The sequence below is a fragment of the Phyllostomus hastatus genome, unplaced genomic scaffold, assembly GCF_019186645.2.
Source record: "Phyllostomus hastatus isolate PE091 unplaced genomic scaffold, TTU_PhHast_1.1 phas_contig_402, whole genome shotgun sequence".
Classification (NCBI taxonomy): Eukaryota; Metazoa; Chordata; class Mammalia; order Chiroptera; family Phyllostomidae; genus Phyllostomus; species Phyllostomus hastatus.
The window spans coordinates 14913619-14931317 of record NW_025333873.1 but is presented as its reverse complement, the minus strand read 5'-3'; the positions used below and the strand labels follow the sequence as shown (position 1 = coordinate 14931317).

General features: G+C 61.9%; 1 protein-coding gene across 3 annotated transcripts in view; it reads left to right on the top strand.

Moving 5' to 3' along the window:
• Positions 1 to 17699, top strand: part of ASAP2 (ArfGAP with SH3 domain, ankyrin repeat and PH domain 2) — a 114852-nt gene that overhangs the window by 33501 nt on the left and 63652 nt on the right. For all 3 annotated transcript variants that reach the window (XM_045844495.1, XM_045844494.1, XM_045844493.1), the window contains exon 2: positions 8259 to 8331. In XM_045844495.1, coding sequence (XP_045700451.1) covers positions 8259 to 8331 — 73 coding nt within the window. The remainder of the gene's footprint in view (positions 1 to 8258; positions 8332 to 17699) is intronic.

Below are 17699 nucleotides of genomic sequence, written 5' to 3'. Positions count from 1 at the left end.
CGCCGAGGGTGTGTTTAATTCCAGGAGAGACCACCCCACTGTTTTCTGAGGGGCGGTGCCCTCTCCTCCCCACGGGCAACGTCCGCAAGTTCCAGTTCCTTCCATCTTCCCCCTCCGTGCCGGCCCCCATTCCAGCAGGCGTGCCAGGGGACCCCCCTGCAGTCCCAGGTTCCGTGTCCCCGACAACTGGGATGTTAGCATCTCTCCAAGCCCCTCATGGCCGCTGTGTGGCCCCTCTGACCTCTGTGTCTGCACTCGGCCCCCCCGGGCGTGGCTGTTCACACCAGGGAGCGCGTGTGAGAACAGAGACTCGTGAGTGTGGTGATGACATCACCGAGTACTTGTTTCTGCCTTTGGGGTGGCCACGATGGCCCCCAGCTCACAGCATTACGGGTGAGTCACTGATGGATTTTATCGCGACTTCCGTGCAGGGCCCTTGGTTTCCTCCGGGGAATAATCCATGACACCACGTGCGTTGGCATGGTATCCTGGTCCCTCCTCGGAGAGGTGGCTGCAGGGCGCACACTGTCTGGAAGACAGTCCCTTCACGGAACCTCGGGGGGCCCCCGTGTGGGGGGTGACAGGGGCCTTCACCCTGCCACCCTAGTCACCCTCTCGTTGTGCGTCATCTGTCATTTTCGGTCACCAGACTACACGGAAACCTTCTGATTCCTGGGCCTCGGAGCCGCACGGCTGCCTTCTCTCTGGCGGGCCCTTGCAGCTTCCTGGAGGCTCCTGGGGGGTCAGTAAATACCGAGGGTGTTTGCTTTTTTGAGGGATAATCAATATTGTGCATGTTTGCTTCACACCAGACAGCATTCTGGTCTGAGAGACGCAGAGTATCTCTGCATCCATACCTCAAATTCATCTCCCTCTGTCTTCTCTTTTCAAACAAAACAAACGGCTCCGTTAAATGCAGCGTCCATCCTGGGCTTGGGCAATGTGGCCTGCGGCCAGCGCCATGTCCCGTGGGAGGGACGCTTCCGCAGGCCTCGGTGTCACCGGTGGGTCTGTCCCTGGCGGTGTTAGCGGGAGGTCGGCCTCCCCCCTCCGTGCCAGGGGCCCACGGAACCGTGCCCTTGGCCACCTTCCGTCGTATTAGCTGGGGTTTTGAACGAGCTTTTCTTTGGATGGAGAACAAAGGAGTAAAACCAAATGGCCCGGGGCCCTTCCTTGGGGAGAAACACTCACATCCCCTAATGCCAGAAGCAGGCAGCCTGGAATGACCCTCAGTGGCCACCGCATCCAAGAGCGGCACGTCCACCCTGCCCTCGGTGACGGGGACCCCTCCCTGCCTCTGCCCCGTGCCCCCACTTCCGCCTCGCCCCCGAGGCCCCGTCTGGCCCTGGGGCCTGCTCTTCTTGCCAAGCTGCTTGCGTTCTCTGACCACTCTGAAGTCACTCCTCTGAAATGTCACCCTTCTCCCTGGGTCCCGCCCCTCCAGCCTGGCCTTCCTGTGTTTTTCCTCCCTGCCATGGCCCTGCCCTGCCCTGAGTCCTAGGGGGGTGTTATTTGGGGGCAGAGAGTCAGATCTGGAGCCTGGACAAGGCTGGTGCTTCCTCCCCTTCCCCCCCTCCTCCTGCAGGCTGGCTCTCCCTCCCGCTACTCCCCGCCCTGCCCCCCGGGCAGTGGGCCTGGTCTCTGGACGGGACACGGAACTGAGAAGTGGCAGGTGAGACGAGGCCAGACTACAGGCAGCGGTCATTCATGTTTCCCCTTGAAAAGCCCAGGAATCGCTCGGGTGGCCTGGACACGTGCCAGCGAAGGCAGCCCACCGCCGTGACCGCCTCTTACCCACTCCTCCACGGCGGCTCCCTCCGGAAGATTCTGAACCCACAGAACTGGTTACATTAGCGGGGGGGGGGGGTACCATGCCCCTGGTGACCGTCAGGTGCCAGCAGGGTCGGGGCTCAGGGAGCAAGGCAGTGACCCGGGCTGAGGGGGCGGGCAGCGTCCCTGGGGAGGGAGGGCCCGCCCCAGCGGCTTCAGCTCTGTGCGGGGATGTGGGGAGCGGTCCCGGGGAACGTGGGGGCTGGGGGTGAGGGACTGTCTCCCCCAACGTTGGAGAAGGCAGTGGCAGGAGTCAGTGGGTGCTCCCTGTGGCCCTGGGAGCTAGGTGGGGAGCAGACAGCGAGGGGCACACAGTTCTGGAAGCTTCTCTCTCCATTCGCTGGCACTCTCCCAGCCTCTCGTTAGCTCGAAGCCACATAAATAGCCCTGGGGCAACTCCCTTGACCTCCGAGTCAGCGTCTCCTCCTGCTCCGAAGTGGGGGGCAGATGGAGGTGTCGGGAGAAGGTGTAAACGCTGTGTGAGACCGTGGGTGCCGAGGTGCTCTGTGGAGAACCCCAGCAGCAGCTCCGCTGCTTGGCGCCGTGGGCGCCAGGTGAGACCACCCCGCTGTCCTGGGAAAAGGTGCTGCGCTCAGGACCTTTGTCGGGGAGCCGCCGCGGGGAGCCGCTGCGGGGCCGTGGACGTCGCCCAGCCCTCCCCTCACGCTGATTATCAGGGCGGCCGTTCCGGCGGGGAGCTGGGGTGGACAGAGCCGGGGCCTTGCTGGGTGGCGAACGCACGGGCGGGAGGTGGGTCCCCTGTGGGTGCCAGTGAGGGCTGCCTAGAGGCCTTGCTGTGCAACTGGGGTTCCCACACCTAGTGGTCCACAGGGAGGGGGAGTAGGGGCATCTCTGACAGCAGACGGGCCCCTGTCCGGCGTCCAGTTGGGATGGTAGAGCCTTGTGCTAAGGGGGCGAGGGTTGGGGACAGACCCACGGAGTGGATGGGAATGATCGTGTCTCAGGCAGAGCTCCAGAGCCTCCGGAAGCTGGGTTCTCCTCAGCACTCTGCCTTAGCTCTGTGCTTTAGTACTCTCCCCTAGTACTCTGCCTTAGTACTTCACCTTAGTACTCTGCCTTAGTGCTCCACCTTAGTGCTCTGCCTTAGTACTTTACCTTAGTGCTCTGCATTAGTACTCTGCCTTAGTACTTCACCTTAGTACTCTGCCTTAGTATTTCACATTAGTACTCTGCCTTAGTACTCATCTTAGTACTCTGCCTTAGTGCTTGCCTCGTTGGCCTCGGGGGCCAGAAAGCGAGCAGCCACTCACAGGACCCCTCCCCTGTTCGTGTGGCTATGGTGGAGTTCGAGGGGCTTGCTCCTCGTTTCCTGGGCAACTCGGCCTGGCTTAAGAGTCCGTCGTCCTCTGGGACCAGAGCAGGTGTGGGAGGCCGGCCTTCCCCCAGGCCCCGCTGCTGCTCCTGCACCCGAGGCCTCGTACCCGGTCCAGCGTGGGGGCCGCCCCTTCCTCCCCCTCCTTCCTTCAGGGACGAGGGGCACCTTCTGCTGCTGCCGCGCCCCCGTTTTGTGCGTGGTCATTCCCCTGGGACGGAGCATTTCCTGCCTTGCGTCTGAGCTCTCCGGGCGCCCTGTCCAAGGGGGGAGGACAGCTTGAGTGAGGTGGTGTGGGGGGCCCCAGGCCCGGGCCCCCACGCTGCGTCTCCTGGGGGACAGGGCCCCGGGGCGTGGGCACCGGGTCGGCCTTCCCTGCTGCCGGTGTCTGGCAGCTGCCTTGCCAAGATCCGCCTTTCCATTGCCACCTCCCCCAGGTCTGCCGGCAGCTTCCGCCCCCCCCCCCCCCCCCGAAAACCAGGATGTGCAGCCTGTTCACGGCACTGGAGTGCCCCCTCCTCTGCTTCCGGCTCTCCAGAAACGGTCCTAGTAGAGCCCTAAGTTCCTGGCTGTCGTCTCCAGTGACAGAGTTCACGGGGGCGCTGGCAGCACTCGGTGCTACGGACCCCTCGGCCCCACGGCTCTCCTGATGCCGCGGCCCTCGCACAGCCCGCCGGTCCTGCCCCAGCGCGTTTTACCGGAGTGAAACTCACGGTGTCAGCCGTCCAGAATTGAACCTGATGAATGCCCTGGAGCAGGGGCAGTTATTTCATAGGTCAGTCACTCGGGGTTCCCTACTGTTTTTTCTCAGCAGTACCTATGTCCCGAAACATAAACAAGATGATCTAATTCTGCCTAATTAAACAGCTTTTTACGGCGTGATATGGTGTGTATACTTTCACAACTTGCTTTCTTTGCTTAACATTCTTGGGGATTTCGTTTGTGTTCTGGGCGGGTGAAGTTCCTTCCATCATTGGGGGGCCCTCGATTGTTGGGGGGGCCCTGGATTGTATGAGTGTGCAACAGTTCTCCCGTCCACCCCGAGGGCACTGGGGCTCGTCCGGTGTCCGGCTGTTGTCAGAGTGTCGCGCACACCCTCACCCGTGTCGCCCGGTGTGCACACCGCACCTTCACCGTCCCGAGACGGCACCGAAGTGTGTCCTTCCCGCTTGCCCCGAGGCTCAGGCAGGGTCCACGGCCGGGCCTTGGCCTGGCCGTTCCGGACCTTCGTTCTTCCCGACACTTCCCGATCTCCGGGCCTCTGCTCCCCGCCCCCCGCCCCCCACCCCCTCAGAAGTGGGTAGATCCACTATTGCTGTGGCTTCGCCCCGAGTCCTGCGGGCCCCAGGGTGTCTCCGAGCCCCCCGGGAGGCTCTGGCAGTCCGTGGCGCTGTCGTGAACGGTCTCCCTGGCTTCCGAAGTCAAGCCGAGACAGAGCTGACGTCTAGACGTGGTCGGGTTCCTTCTTGGCGAAGTCGTCCTCGCGGCACCTTGGAACCGGGTGCTGTTTTGCTTTGTGATCTGGTTTCCCGTCCTTCAGAAATGTCAGTTCTTTTCAGATGGGAACACAGGGAGGTGGGATGGGATGGCGTGTCTGCTGCCGTCCGCCTCCCCCCTCCAGGGCGGCGTCCTCGGGTTCCAGGGGTGAGGACAGCCCCTTGTCCCCCTGGCTGACTCGCACTGAGACCTCAGGGTGCTGGAGACCCAATGCGCTGTGCCGTCACCGCCAGCTCACCCTCTGGGTCCGGGCCGAGAGGAGCAGGGGCGGCAGGCGGTGTCGGAGGGATGTTTCGGGGGGTCCCCGGGCCAGGCTCCCGGCCTCGGTGAAGGGCCAGGTAGCAAACATATTAGGCGTTTCAGGTCTGGAGGCAACACTGAGGATACTGTGTAGGCACTTACATGCTAAGTGAAAAAATTAAACTTTCACAGAAGTTTTTGTTTTGTTAGTGAAGCTCAGATACTACTACTACTACTAACAACAGAGTATGATTTCTCGGTAATGCCATTTTACTGATGTAAACAGTGGAGTTCTTTCTGGGAGTGGTACCATTTCTCTCAACTGGGGTCCCCAGTTAGGCCCCCCCCGCCACCCCATCATCACGTCAGCTGGAGACGTTCAGTTGTGCAGACCCGCAGTAGCTCGAGGTCGCCCGCAGACAAGTCAGGGCCTGCACCTGGCCTCCGGCCCGGGGGGCCCACCTCTGGCGCAGGCCCCGCTCCTCGGACAGACGGTGGGCCCGGCCCCCAGTCCAGCCTCGGCTTGCCGGTGCCTGCACGCCCGGGCGGGGCTCCTGGAGGGCTCCGGGACCGCGACTCTGCCCGCGGGAGGGCCCCCCAGGGACTTACAGGGACGGCGCGCAGAGGGGCTGTGGGAACACAGCAGGAGTGGGGCGGGGTGTCTGGAAACAGTCGCGTCAAACGTCGTGTGCGGCTGGAGCTCTCGAGAAGGGTGGCAAGACGTGAGGGGCTGCCTTTTTATGTTATTAACTGTTGACTACTTTTACCCTAAATGCTCACAAATACCCTGAAGAACCGTGGCTGGTAACGCAACAGCTCGGGGATCCAAAGACACACTTTCAAAGCGGTTGGAAAACAGTTGTTTGTTTTCCTCTGAAATGGCTCAGACACAGTCCTGCCAGCTCGTTTACCCAATGGGTTTACTCTGTGGAACTTGTTCTATAAACAAAAGGTCAGCTTCCCAGGATTAATGAGGTCAGGCCAGACGTGAGCTGCTGAGCGGTCCCTGCTCAGGCCTGTACGGGCCGTTCGACTCTGGCCCCTGTTTGTAGTGCTTTATTTTTTTTTTTAAGATTCCATTTATCCATTTTTAGAAAGGGGAAGGGAGGGCAAAAGAGAGGGCGAGAAACAACCGTGTGTGGTTGTCTCTTGTGTGCCCCTACTGGGGACTTGGCCTGCAACCCAGGCATGTGCCCTGACTGGGAATCGAACCAGTGATCCTTTGGTTCACAGGCCGGTGCTCAACCCACTGAGCCACACCAGCCAGGGCTGTTTGTAGTTCTTACACACAAATTCTGGCCAAAGCCACAGGCTTTCTTCCTGCTCTCAAGCTCGGGTAGATTTTGGGTGGGGGTGGGGGTGGGTGGGCGGGTGCCTAGTCTGGGTAGAAATCCAACCCTGATCAGTAGACACGTGTGGTTTCTTGAAACTCTCAAGTTTTGTAGTTTTTTATTGTTTTAAGATTCCAGAGCTGTTTTTAGATGTAATTGACAGAAGACTTTGTCTAGCACTCAGAGGTGATCATTCTAACTTTTCGCCAAGTTTAACGTTTGTTATTTAGAAATGCGCACCGTAAGGAGGGGTGTGTTTCTGAGTGGGGAGGTAATTGTGATTTCGGTGAAAAACGGCCCCTACCGCCGGCCTCGCCTCTGTGTCCCGGCCCCTCCCAGGCGGCGGAACGGCAGCCGTCCCCACGCACCCCGTTCCCGAGCTCGGGGGGGCTGCACCTCCCTTGGGTGACAAAGGGGAAGGCTCTGTGTCTGCTCCGTCCACTGGTGTATTTTTGCAAGACTTTGGGTCGTGAATGCTGAGGGCGGGAGGGTATGCCCTGCAGCGTGACGCAGGGGGGACGGGGTCAGAGCTGGGGTGTTGAAAAGCCCTCCTGCGCTGACATGACTGCCTCCAGGCCCCACTCCCCTCGGCCCGACGGAGCCAGACCCCTGAGGGCAGAGAGGGCCCTGCGGTCCGCGAAGCTGTGGAGGCCCGAGAGCTGAGACCCGGCCGGGAGAGGCTGGAGGCATCTCCCTGGCCCCTTCCTGGCATTCCGGAGTGTCTGCTGCTCCTTGCAGAGCCCCAGGTGGCTCCCCAGCCGTGGCTCCCCCCTCCCCCCCCGCCGCTTTGGTGTGGCCTGGCCCTGAACCGACCTCATCCTTCCTGTCTGCCCGGACCCGTGGAGCATTCTCACTGCGGCCTGAGCGGCCTTCAAGTGCCGCTCTCCCCGCCCCCCGCCGGGAAGCCATGAGCAGCTCCTCGGCCTCAGCAGGGGCCCCGCTGCCCGGGCTTGAGCCCCTGCCCACCTTTCAGGCTCGTGGTTGCTCACTGAGCTGCTCCCCCCGTCCCGCTCTGTGCCGGGCTCTCTGCTGGGCGCGGGAGGTGAGCAAGTGCTCCTTTTTTTCTCCCGTCCGTGCGGTGGTCCTGTGGCTAGAGTCACTGTCCCAGGCCACAGACGCCGCCTCCCTCCTGTCCCACCACAGGTGACGCCCCCTGGTCTCCCGTGGGGCTTCACTGGGCTGGAAGGACACGGCCCCGTCCCGCCTGTGCCCGCAGCGCTGCGGGCCTGCCTGCACGTTTGTGAGTCACCCCGCAGTGTCACAGTGCCGGTGCGCCAGGCACTCGAAGTGCCGCACGCGGCCGCCGTGTCGCGGTCGGTCTGTAAATATTTGCTGGGTGGCACACACAATACCTGAGCGTGTCTCTTGCATCGTTCAACCTTGCAAAGGAGGTATTGTAGCTCCGGCTTTCTGGAAGGGAGCTCTGAGGTTTGGCAAGGACGGGGAGTGTGCCTTCCAAACCAATAAACAAACAGATGAATCTGGGTTTTCTCAAGTCCGGAGAGCTGTGCCTTTCACCGGCCCCTGCTGCCTCTGGCCGGGGCGGTCTGGTGCTAGACGGTGGCTGTCTTTGGGCGGGGGTGTGTGTGGCAGGGCCAGGGCACTGTGCCTCACCACGTGCCGGCCGCTGCTCCTGCCCACCGTCCTCCCTGTCCTCCTGGTGTTGGGGGGCGGAGCGCAGACACCGCGGCCAGGCCCTGGCAGGCTACACGCCCCAGAGCCCTGCTGGTTCACAGGGAGCGCCGAGACTTGGCCGCAGAGGGGCGGGTCCGAGTTAACCGGTTTCTCTGCAGAAACCTAGGGTCCCGCAGGTGGTGGGCACAGAGGTGGCTCAGGGGCTGCAGGGGGGCGGGGTACGTGGGGGTGGGGCACGTGGGGGTGCCCGAGTTCGGTGGCCGCCGGATCCTCACACCGCACCGAGGATCCCCCCGAGGAGGCAGCCCCCGGGGGGCTCTCGCCTGGCTGCTCTTGGGCGCCCGCGACCGAAGCCCGGCCTCGTGCCGCTCAGCGTCTTCTCCCTGTTGTAGGCGCTGGACGTGGACCGGGCGGTTCTGCACAGGATGAAGAAGTCCGTGAAGGCCATCGGCATCTCCGGGCTGGGTGAGTGCGCGCCTCCTCCCGGGGGCTTCTCGGGGAGGAGCACCGCAGCCGCGGCCCCGATGCTGCTGGGGCGTCGACCCCCGTGCCTGAGCGGGGGCGCACCCCTCTCTCTGGGCGTGCCGACGGGGCGCGGGTTGACGCGTGAAAGCTGGACCCGTGAGCTTCCTAAGGAACACCCGGGAGCGTGTCTTTGCAGCCCGGGGCAGGCAGAGGGTTCTCAGCGGGGACCCGGAGAGCAGTAAGCTGAGGAGGAGAGAGTGACAGGCCCGTCACAGGCCCCAGCAAGAACGGCCTAACCCCTGAGAAGCCCCCAGACCCAGAGGCGGGAGAGCCTGCACCGGGGGCCCCCGAATCAGTGGCACGGCGACGGGAACAGGACACGCGACTCACGTCCTTCCAGGGGCGAGGAGGGGCGTTGCTACATCACGGACGTGGGGAAGGGTGCTAGTGAGGAAGGACCAGTAAAGGGCTTGGGGGATACACGAATTGTTGGAATAAAACCTGGAATCTGCTAGACTGACACAGAGGAAGAAGGAGCAAGGGGGACCCCCGGTTTCTCAGACGCGACTCGAGGAGTTGCAGGGGTGAACACTGTGGGGTGACGTGGGAGGACACGAGACCAGACCCAGAAGGAGCCGTGGCGGCATCTGCGTCCCAGGGGCCCCCAGGGGAGGGGGAGGGAGTTGGGGGGGCAGTGTTGTGGGGGAGGCTTGTTTGAGAAACCGCCGCCGAGGAGTTCCCAGAACTGCAGAGAGATTTATGGTCTCAAGTTGAGCCGGTCCACCAGAACCTAAGCCAAACAGCGTGTGTGTGCGTGGGTGTGTGGGTGCACGTATGTGTGGGTGCACATATGTGTGGGTATGTATGTGTATGAATAGGTATGCACATATGTCTCAAGACATGTATTGCTATCTTGACAGCAGGGAGACAGAGAAAATGTAAAAATTGCCAAGAGGTGGGGGAAAGCAGATGGCTTTTACATATGTATATTTGCTTTTCCCCCATATGTATGTATAATATATCTATATCTGTATATATCTACATCTATAGATAGATATTTCCCAGATAGATGGATAGATATTTAGGGAAAATGCTTAAAAATAATTTTTAGGGTTCTGACTTTGTATTTTTCCTCCACTTATTTTGCATATTTTATAGACAGTAATTGTATTGACATCCAAATGATTAGACGGGCATTAGGTTGTTAGTGATAAATGCCAGATGAGCGCGAGCTGAGTCCAGGAAAGCAAATCAGAGAGCGGACTCACGTTGTTCTCGACCGAGCTGGTTCCCGGCCGAGCTGGGCAGCTCCTGGGCCCGGGGCTGGTGGTGGCGGCGGGTGGTAGCACCGAGCCCCGTAGGTTAGAGCGCTGACCCGCGGCCCTCAGCCAGGAAGCTCTTGGCTGCAGCCGCCCCTCCCCCCACATCCGGTCCTGAACAGCTGAGGACGGGGCGTGGTGTCCCTGTGTGTGTGCACACGCGTGTGTGTGTGTGGTCGGCATCTAGTGGTCAGAGGTCACAGGTGCTGCTGCATATCCCCTGACCGGCAGGACCGCCCCAGCAGAGAACTCGGCGTGTCCACCCGACTCCACATGTCCGTGGTGCCGGGGGGAGAAGCCCTCGTCTCAGTGTTCTGCCAAGCCCTCTACAATTTAAAAAAAAATAAACAACAAAAGAGAACAAAAGCCATCCTCATGCCTGGCTGGCCCGTGCATAAATACTGGTGGACTTGCCAATGGACTGACTGATCGCCTGACAGCTACTGGGCCTAGGAAAGGAGGGTCCAGTCGGTTTCCAGGGGCTAACGCCGGACCGGAACTAAGCCAGTGTGGGGAAGTGATTGTTATTTTATTGAGAAGAATCAGCAAAGGAAAGGGTAACGTGCTCCCCACGTCACGCAGCACGGAGCGTGCCGGGACAGGCGTGCGCGTACCCGGACAGGATTCGCCTGCCTTGGGCGGTTTCCCGGGCAGGGGAGGGTGGGGAGGGGTGGTGGAGGGGGCGCTCGTCTGTGCCGGCACGTCCCGTGCACGGTGCTCGTCTCTGCGACAGACCGTTCTCAGTTTCACCTGAGCCCGCAGGTCAGAGGCGTTACAGCGCTCCCCGGCTGGCTTCCTGTGGGCCCGGCGTGGGGGGTGGGGGGTGGGGGGGCGGCCCCTCTGCGGTGAGGCCCCCACATCCGCCCTGCGCGCTGTCTTTGGGACTTCCGGAAGTCAGTCAGAGATGGACACTCAGTTTCTTGGACAAACATCGGATTTCCAGAAGTAACTTGAGAGATATTTTTATTCTGTTCCCTTGGGCGTTTTGAGGTTCTCATTTAAGGCTAGGGTAAAAGGGACGCTTTACCTTCTGCACATGCTCTTCTGTCCACTGGCAGTGGCGCCCGGGGTCACCTGGGCTGTGTCCTGTGGGAGCTGCCGCTCGGGCGGGGGGCTGTCGGCCGGACCTTGCAGGGTCCCCCGTTGTCCTCGTCCCTTCCCTGTCTCTTCTGCCGTGCCAGCTTTGACTTGTTGTGAGGCCGCGCGTCTGAACTTTTTTAAGGCCAGGGTACCGATCCTGAGGCCTTTACCCCGGACGGGTCTTGTCCACTTCAGAAAAGAAGCCGCCTGAGGACACCCTGTCCCTTTTCCTGCGGCAGCACCGACGGCACTCGCGGCATTTTTGGAACTCCGCTCTGGCGAGGCTGGGCGCGGCCACCTTCTCCTGCATCTGTTCAGCCAAGCGGTGTGAGGATAGGGGAACGTCTTTGGAACTGGACATCGAGCCGGCGAGGCCCGGCCAACGGGGGCGGGGGGTGGGGGGGAGCTGAGCTGCCGGAGACGCCCATCGGTTGGGGGCGGGGCGGCTGTGCCCCTGGCTCCGAGGGCGGTGAGTCCCAAGCCCAGGTCCCTGTGGTTCCCGGTCCCTAGGGTGTGCCGGTGGGCACCTGCTGCGGGTTCCTCGCCGTCCTCCCTCCCCGTAGGGAGGGGTGAACTTCTCATCGCAGATGGATGCCTTGTGCGGATGGCAGACCACCCCGCCGTCTGCTGGGCGGGGGTTTCTGTAGATTTCTGTGGGCGGGGGTGGGAGGGCCTTAGAGTCACCGGCTGTGCTTTTGCAGCCTGTGGGCCAAGAACGGTGTCCATCTTCTCACCTGGCACCGACAGTGTAGGCCAGGTACTGCCTCTCGGCCTGCAGAGCCTTTACCACCCACTCCCTGGCTTCACAGGGAGAAGCGTGCCAGCCCCCGCCTCGGGGAGCGGCTCTGAGACTTCCGAGAGCCCGCCGTGTCCCGGGGTTGCGCTGCATCACAGACTGCGGGCCTTGGAGCGTGTGACCTCCAAGCGCATGACCTCGGCTGTCACTCTCCGAAAAGTGACAGCCCAGCCAGGGGTATTTTTCGGAACGACTCGTGTTCAGTGTTGCCAAAGTAGCAAATATAATGATGATGTGCTGAGGAGCGGTTTCCGCAGTAATTTTTCCTGCTCACAGTGGACTGCCCTCTGGCCGCTTTTTACAAGTCCGGTTCCTATTTATCTAAGACGCCCGTGAGTCCAGCCCTGCCTGAGCTGTGTCCCGGCCCCGGGGAGGCCGGCCGCCAGGGTCCTGAAGCTCCCCAGTGCAGCCCCCCAACCCCCCGCCCAGTCCCACGGAGCCGTGGGCGTCCGACAGAGCTTCGTCAGAAAGGAAGCCGCCGGAGGCTTTTGCTTTCACTTCTCCCCGGTGACTCGGCCTCTGAGACTGGCCGCGGCTGTCCCCGCCCTGCCGGGGGCGTCCCTCCTTCACCATGCCCCCCCAGTGTCCTGCAGAAACGGCCACCTGCTCGAGCAAAACGAAGGAAGAAAGAAATGCTAATTTCCCCGCAAACCCTGACCACCTATTAAAAAAAAATCTTCCGCCTACAAAAGCGAATGAGGATCCGCTGGGCATGTTTCCCTGTTACGTGCGATGTTAGCTGGAACATGGCTGTTTGCTCCGGACCTTAAGATTCAGACAGAGAAGTTTTCCGTTGTGGGTGTTGTGTGAGCCGACCCTTGAACAGTGTGGGTTTGACGGGATCGGTTCACCACCGTGCGGGATTTTTCCAGCAAACGCACAGTCAGCCCTGTGTGTCCCCAGCTTTCGCGTCCCCGGGTGCCACGGACCTCGGATGGACAACAGCGTTTCTGACCCGCCGGGGGACCCGTGGATGCGGAGGACCATCCTCTTCGCTGTCCTCCGCCGTTTCACGCGGGGGCCTTGCTGTCCTGGCCACTGGCGTCCTGGAACCAGCCCCCGCCGAGACCAAGGGACTCAGTTCAGGTTTTAGGGAGTCGCCCCCTGGCTGGTAACGTGCAGGTTTTTGGCTGCGTGGGCGTCGGCACCACCGACCTCTGCATTGCTCGAGGGCCCAGTAGTCAGGGTCGCCGCTCAAAAGAAAGAAATGTGATAGAGTAGGAAGTGGCGTTTTGCGGCGCGTGGAGAAGATGCCTGTGGCGTGATCTTCCACCGGTTGCACGAGAAGCGAAGTAAATGGTAACGATCCCAGGTGTTCGGCATCCTGCTCCCTTGTTGCGGCGTTGGAGACTGGTGGCCGGAGTTTTCGGAAAGCGGTCTTGCGGCGCAGAGCAAGGAAAAGGTGCGGCTTGTCCCGGTGAATGGCGGGCCACCTCGAGTTACCACCTCAGATGGGTAACTCAGATGGGTGGAGCCGCCCGCCGGTGTCGCAGCCAGAGGAGAGCGCTCGGGGTGAAATCGACCTTCAGACGGTGAAACCCAGGACGTAGAGCACGCGTATGCCATACCTGTGATAAAAAGACCCGGACACTCCACAGGCGGTGCAGAAAAGGAAGTACGTCTCTGTGGATGTTGTTGAACTTGAGGCTGGAAACAGCACAAACCCGACACTCGCGAAGTGTGTGTGACAGGCCGGGTGCTGTGCGTGATGAGTACCTGACGTAAGTTGAGTTCTGCCGCCAACGCTGAGGCAGGCAGGCGCTCTCAGCGACCCCGGTTACGGGTGAGGTCCCGGGGGCACAGCTGTCGTTGCTGAGGGCAATGTGTCGTTGCCGAGGGCGGTGTAGCCGGAAAGCAGAGTAGCTGAGACTGGGGCTGGGCTGCTTCCCAGAGTCCACGTGACTGTGACACGCAGGCAGGGCACACGTGAGGACATACTGCATGGGGACCCCGAGCAGGACTGCCGTTGGGGACACCCTGGGTGCCATCTGTCCAAGTGCTGGTGAGTCTGACGGGAGAACTTGGGGCGCTTTGGGTCAATCCCAAGTTCAGAAGCAGCCGGGACAGGACGGGTGTGCCCAGGGTGGGTCACAGGTGGCCCGAGGGGGCACGGGGTGCTTCTGAAACAGAAGGTCGTTGTCCCGTGGCTGACCTGTGAGAGCCGTGTGTGAGGAGGAACCCAGGACCTCCCGTAGGCGGATGCTGGAAGTACAGGACCCCTCTCGGCCTGGGGAGCAGGGCGGGGGGAGAAGGCCTTCCGAGGGCAGCCCCCTCTCTGGGATGAGGAAGTGATCGCATCTTCTGTTCCCCTCTAGAGGGTTCTCTCACGGGAGCTCAGCTGGGTTGGCTGGTGAGCTGCTCGCTGCACGGGTTCCTGGAGACGGCTGGCGGCCCCGTCGCCAAGGAAGTTGCAGGAGGAGGGGAGGATGGACTCTCAGAGCTCCAGACGGGGTTCTGAGAGCCTGGCTCTCTCCGAGTTGGAACTCAGATGGGTAACGTGCCCAGCCCAGTCAGTAGTTGGGGTGGGGCGGGGCGGGGATCGCTGGACTGAAGGAACGCTGGGGTTTGGGGCTCCTGGCCCCACACATGAACGCCCACCCTGTTCGGAATTGTCGTGCCGTTCGGTGGGGAGTTGGGGCTCCTCGAGGCCGGGGCTCCCCACCCGCGGTGGCGGGTCTGTGCACGGGCTTGGGAGTCTGCGCGTCCCGGAAACTGTGGGACAGGTGATGTAAAGATGCCTTTTCCTGAGGGGATCGTCCAGAACATGTTCCTGGTCTTCGTTGGTGTCTGTGGCAACCTCAGTGTTAAAGGACCACAAGTGTTTTAACAGGACAAGGACACTGTCCCGGGGTTGGCTCTCCCCTCCTCAGAGCGAAACACGGGTCGTGCCGTTCCGCGGGCATCTCCGAACCCGACTGTCAAACCTGCAGAGCTGTCCTGGAGAGGGAACTCTGTGTGTGTGTGTGTGTGTGTGTGTGTGTGTGTGAGAGAGAGAGAGAGAGAGAGAGAGAGAGAGAGAGAGAGAGAGAGAGAGAGAGAGAGAGAGGGAGAGAGGGAGAGAGGGAGAGAGAGAGAGGGAGAGAGGGAGAGAGGGAGAGAGAGAGAGGGAGAGAGGGAGAGAGAGAGAGGGAGAGAGGGAGAGAGAGAGAGGGAGAGAGGGAGAGAGGGAGAGAGAGAGAGGGAGAGAGGGAGAGAGAGAGAGGGAGAGAGGGAGAGAGGAGAGAGAAATCTCCCTGAATGGTAGCTGTGCCGTCACCACGTGAGGCTCTGGAGGCCACTGATTCTGCAGGAGCTCCTGTCCCGGGGGGTGAAGACCCCTCATCACACCCCGGAGTCCCCCTCTCCCCTCGTCTGCTGCGGTGCGGTCCCCAGGGGGTGGGGTGGGGGTGTCTGCTGAGCGTCTGTCGGTCACCGGGGTTGCCGCCCTCAGGCCGGGGGAGGCAGAAACCAAGGGGAAAGGCTGAAAGCCACTTGCAGGGACCCGAGGCGCGCTCTGCAGTGTAGCCGATCGAAGGGCCTCTGAGCAACCGGATGTAATAGCTGGGAGCCCACCTCCAGCAGTGTGGCTTCCCCTCCCTGCTGTGCGGGCACACGCGTGGGGGGTCCGAGCCCAGGGAGAGCCCGGTGTGCCCCGCAGCCCGGTGGCGCCCCCTTCCCGCAGCGTGGGTCTTCCGGCAGCCCTCCTCGGCGGGGAGGGTGGGGTGAGGCGAGCAGCTCCAGGCCCCGTTTGGGGCTCCTGCTCTGCGAGGTTCTGAAGGAGGGAGGTCCAGGGAGCTCCTCCTCCCCCGAGAAGCCAGTGCAGTCACCAGCGCGGAACATTCGCTCCCCTTCCTGTACGGTGTGCCCCCTCTGTGCGTCCTGCCGCTGCGTGTCTATCTCTGCCTCGCTCGGCTGTGTCGGCGGCAGGCACCAAGCTCCATTCGTTGGGGTCCCCTCCAAACTTAGCTTTCTCACGGGCGGTCTCACCCCGTCGCCGCACAGCCTGGGACGCAGTCCCCCCTCGGGCCCCCTTGTCTCTCTCGCCTGGTTGCTACAGAACAAACCAGGGGAGGGGCCTGGGACGATACACTATTATTGAAAGAAGCCCCCAGGTCCGTTATGTCCGCCGCCAGAGGAAAGAAGTCTCTCAATGCCAGAGATTCGTGAAAAGGAAAGGAAACGTTTATTTAATGCTGTACAAACTTAAAGTAGGGACCTAATGTCTTCATCAAAAATCCTAAAGTCCCTTAAAGCACCCACAAACAGACACAGTCCTTCCTTCCCTCCCCCTTTGCCCAGTCCAGAGGACCGTATCTCTTAAAGCTGCGGGGGGTCCCTACTCTGGCAAAGGCACGTGGTCCTCTCTCCCTGGACCACGGGGGTCCCCACTCTGTCAAGGCCGCGTGGTTCTCTCCCTCAGGGCTGCAGGAGTCTCCACTCCGTCGTGGTTCTCTCCCTCAGGGCCGCGAGAGTCTCCACTCTGCTAGAGCTGTGGGGTTCTCTCTTGCAGGGCTGCACAGGGTTCTCCCCCCCAAATGGCTGCTGCGTCTCGGTTCAAATCCCAGCGCCAGTCTTCCTCTGCAGCCCCATTTCCGGCTCCTCTCACAATTGGCCACAGCTGCCAGATTCTGGGCGGGTGTGGCCCTGTGGTGTGGAGCCAATTATCTCCAGGCTCTTCTTGATCTTACTACACATCCCTGTTTGAGGCTCCCCTCTTGGCTGCACCCTGTTTCATGGTCACCCGCTGCCTGCCCCCCTGCTCCGGCTGGACCAGGTGCCTGGGTTCCCTGGGGGCCGTTCCCTGTCCAGGTTCTACATCTTGGTCCCCATCAACTGGGGGAGGGGGGTGCAGCGTTCTCTCTTACCGGCGGCCAGTCCCTCCAAGGCAGGGGCCCTGCTGCAGAACCGGTTTCCGCCTGACTGGACTTTACCCTCCAGTGCCCAGGAATCTTCTCGGTAGAGAGTGGGCATTCAGGAAATACCGGCTGGGCAAATGAAAGGTGCGTCTTCTGGACCCCGAGCCCACAGTCTAGGGGCACAGGGACCAGCATGCACAGACGTCGGCGGGCCCATTGTCGGCAGGCCCATCCCGGGTCTTCACCACCCACCTCTTTCTTGCCTCCCGCGTGCGCGCCCTGCGCGCGGGGCACGTCTCACGTAGAGGCGTCGGGGTGGTGTCACTTACACAGGCTTCCAACAGTCACTTCTTGTCCTTAATATAATAATAATGGATGTGGGGTGACGACAGACAGAAGTTTTCACACTCTGATAGCCCGCCCTCACCTTGACCTTGTTGATTCCATTGCCAGCTGTCCGTGCTGGGCGTAGCCTGCCTGGATGCCCGCCTGGGGTGGCGTCCCCGGGCCTGGGGGATTCCATGTGGCCAGAGGGGGTGCCCCGGGGGAGGCTGAACAGAAAGGAGTTCTGAATGAGGTGTGGAAGGCAGAGAGGAGCACGGCACGGTGGGGAAAGTGTGGGAAACGGCAGGGGACAAAGCCAAGTGTCTGGCCAGGAGCAGGGGGCCGCAGGGTCCTAGTCAGGGCGGCCGCCGAGACGGAGGCCGGGCGGTCACGGGCTGCCTGCCCACTCTCCCGCCCCCCCTTCTCTGTGGCTGAGGCGCCTGGTGTTGGTGCTGCGTATGCGGGCGGGGCTGCGGGGCTGTCCCGCGTTTGCGTCGGCCCAGAGCTGAGGTGGGGGCGGTGGGATGAGCGCACGGAGACACAGCTCCTGGCGTGGTGGGGAGGCCCTCGGAGGGCCGGGCGTCAGGACACACTCTGCACACCAGCCGCGTGGACCTGGGCAAGCCAGCACCTTCTCTGAGCTCCGGTTCCCTTGTCTGCCGAGTGGGGACCCTGGGCCGTGTGCTCTTCCACCCGAGGAGACCCAGTCGCGGGCATGGGTGGCCCGGCGCAGGGCGGGACGTGAGCCTGTGCTGCCCTGAGGCAGTTTTGAGAGCGGGGAGCTGGAGGCAGGCAGGGGCTTTACAGCCCAGAGCGCATTCCCGGCCCCGAACATGCGAGGCCCTCCGTGTGTCCCTGCGGGGGTGGGGGGTGCCTTCCTGGTCCTGCTGCTTCTCTGGGAATTCCTGCCGGGGCTCGACCTCGGAGCCCCAGCTCAGGTGCTCCCTCCTTGGCATCTCGGGACCCTCAGCACCCAGCACACGGCCGGGCAGCCTGCAGGCCAGCAGGGCGTGG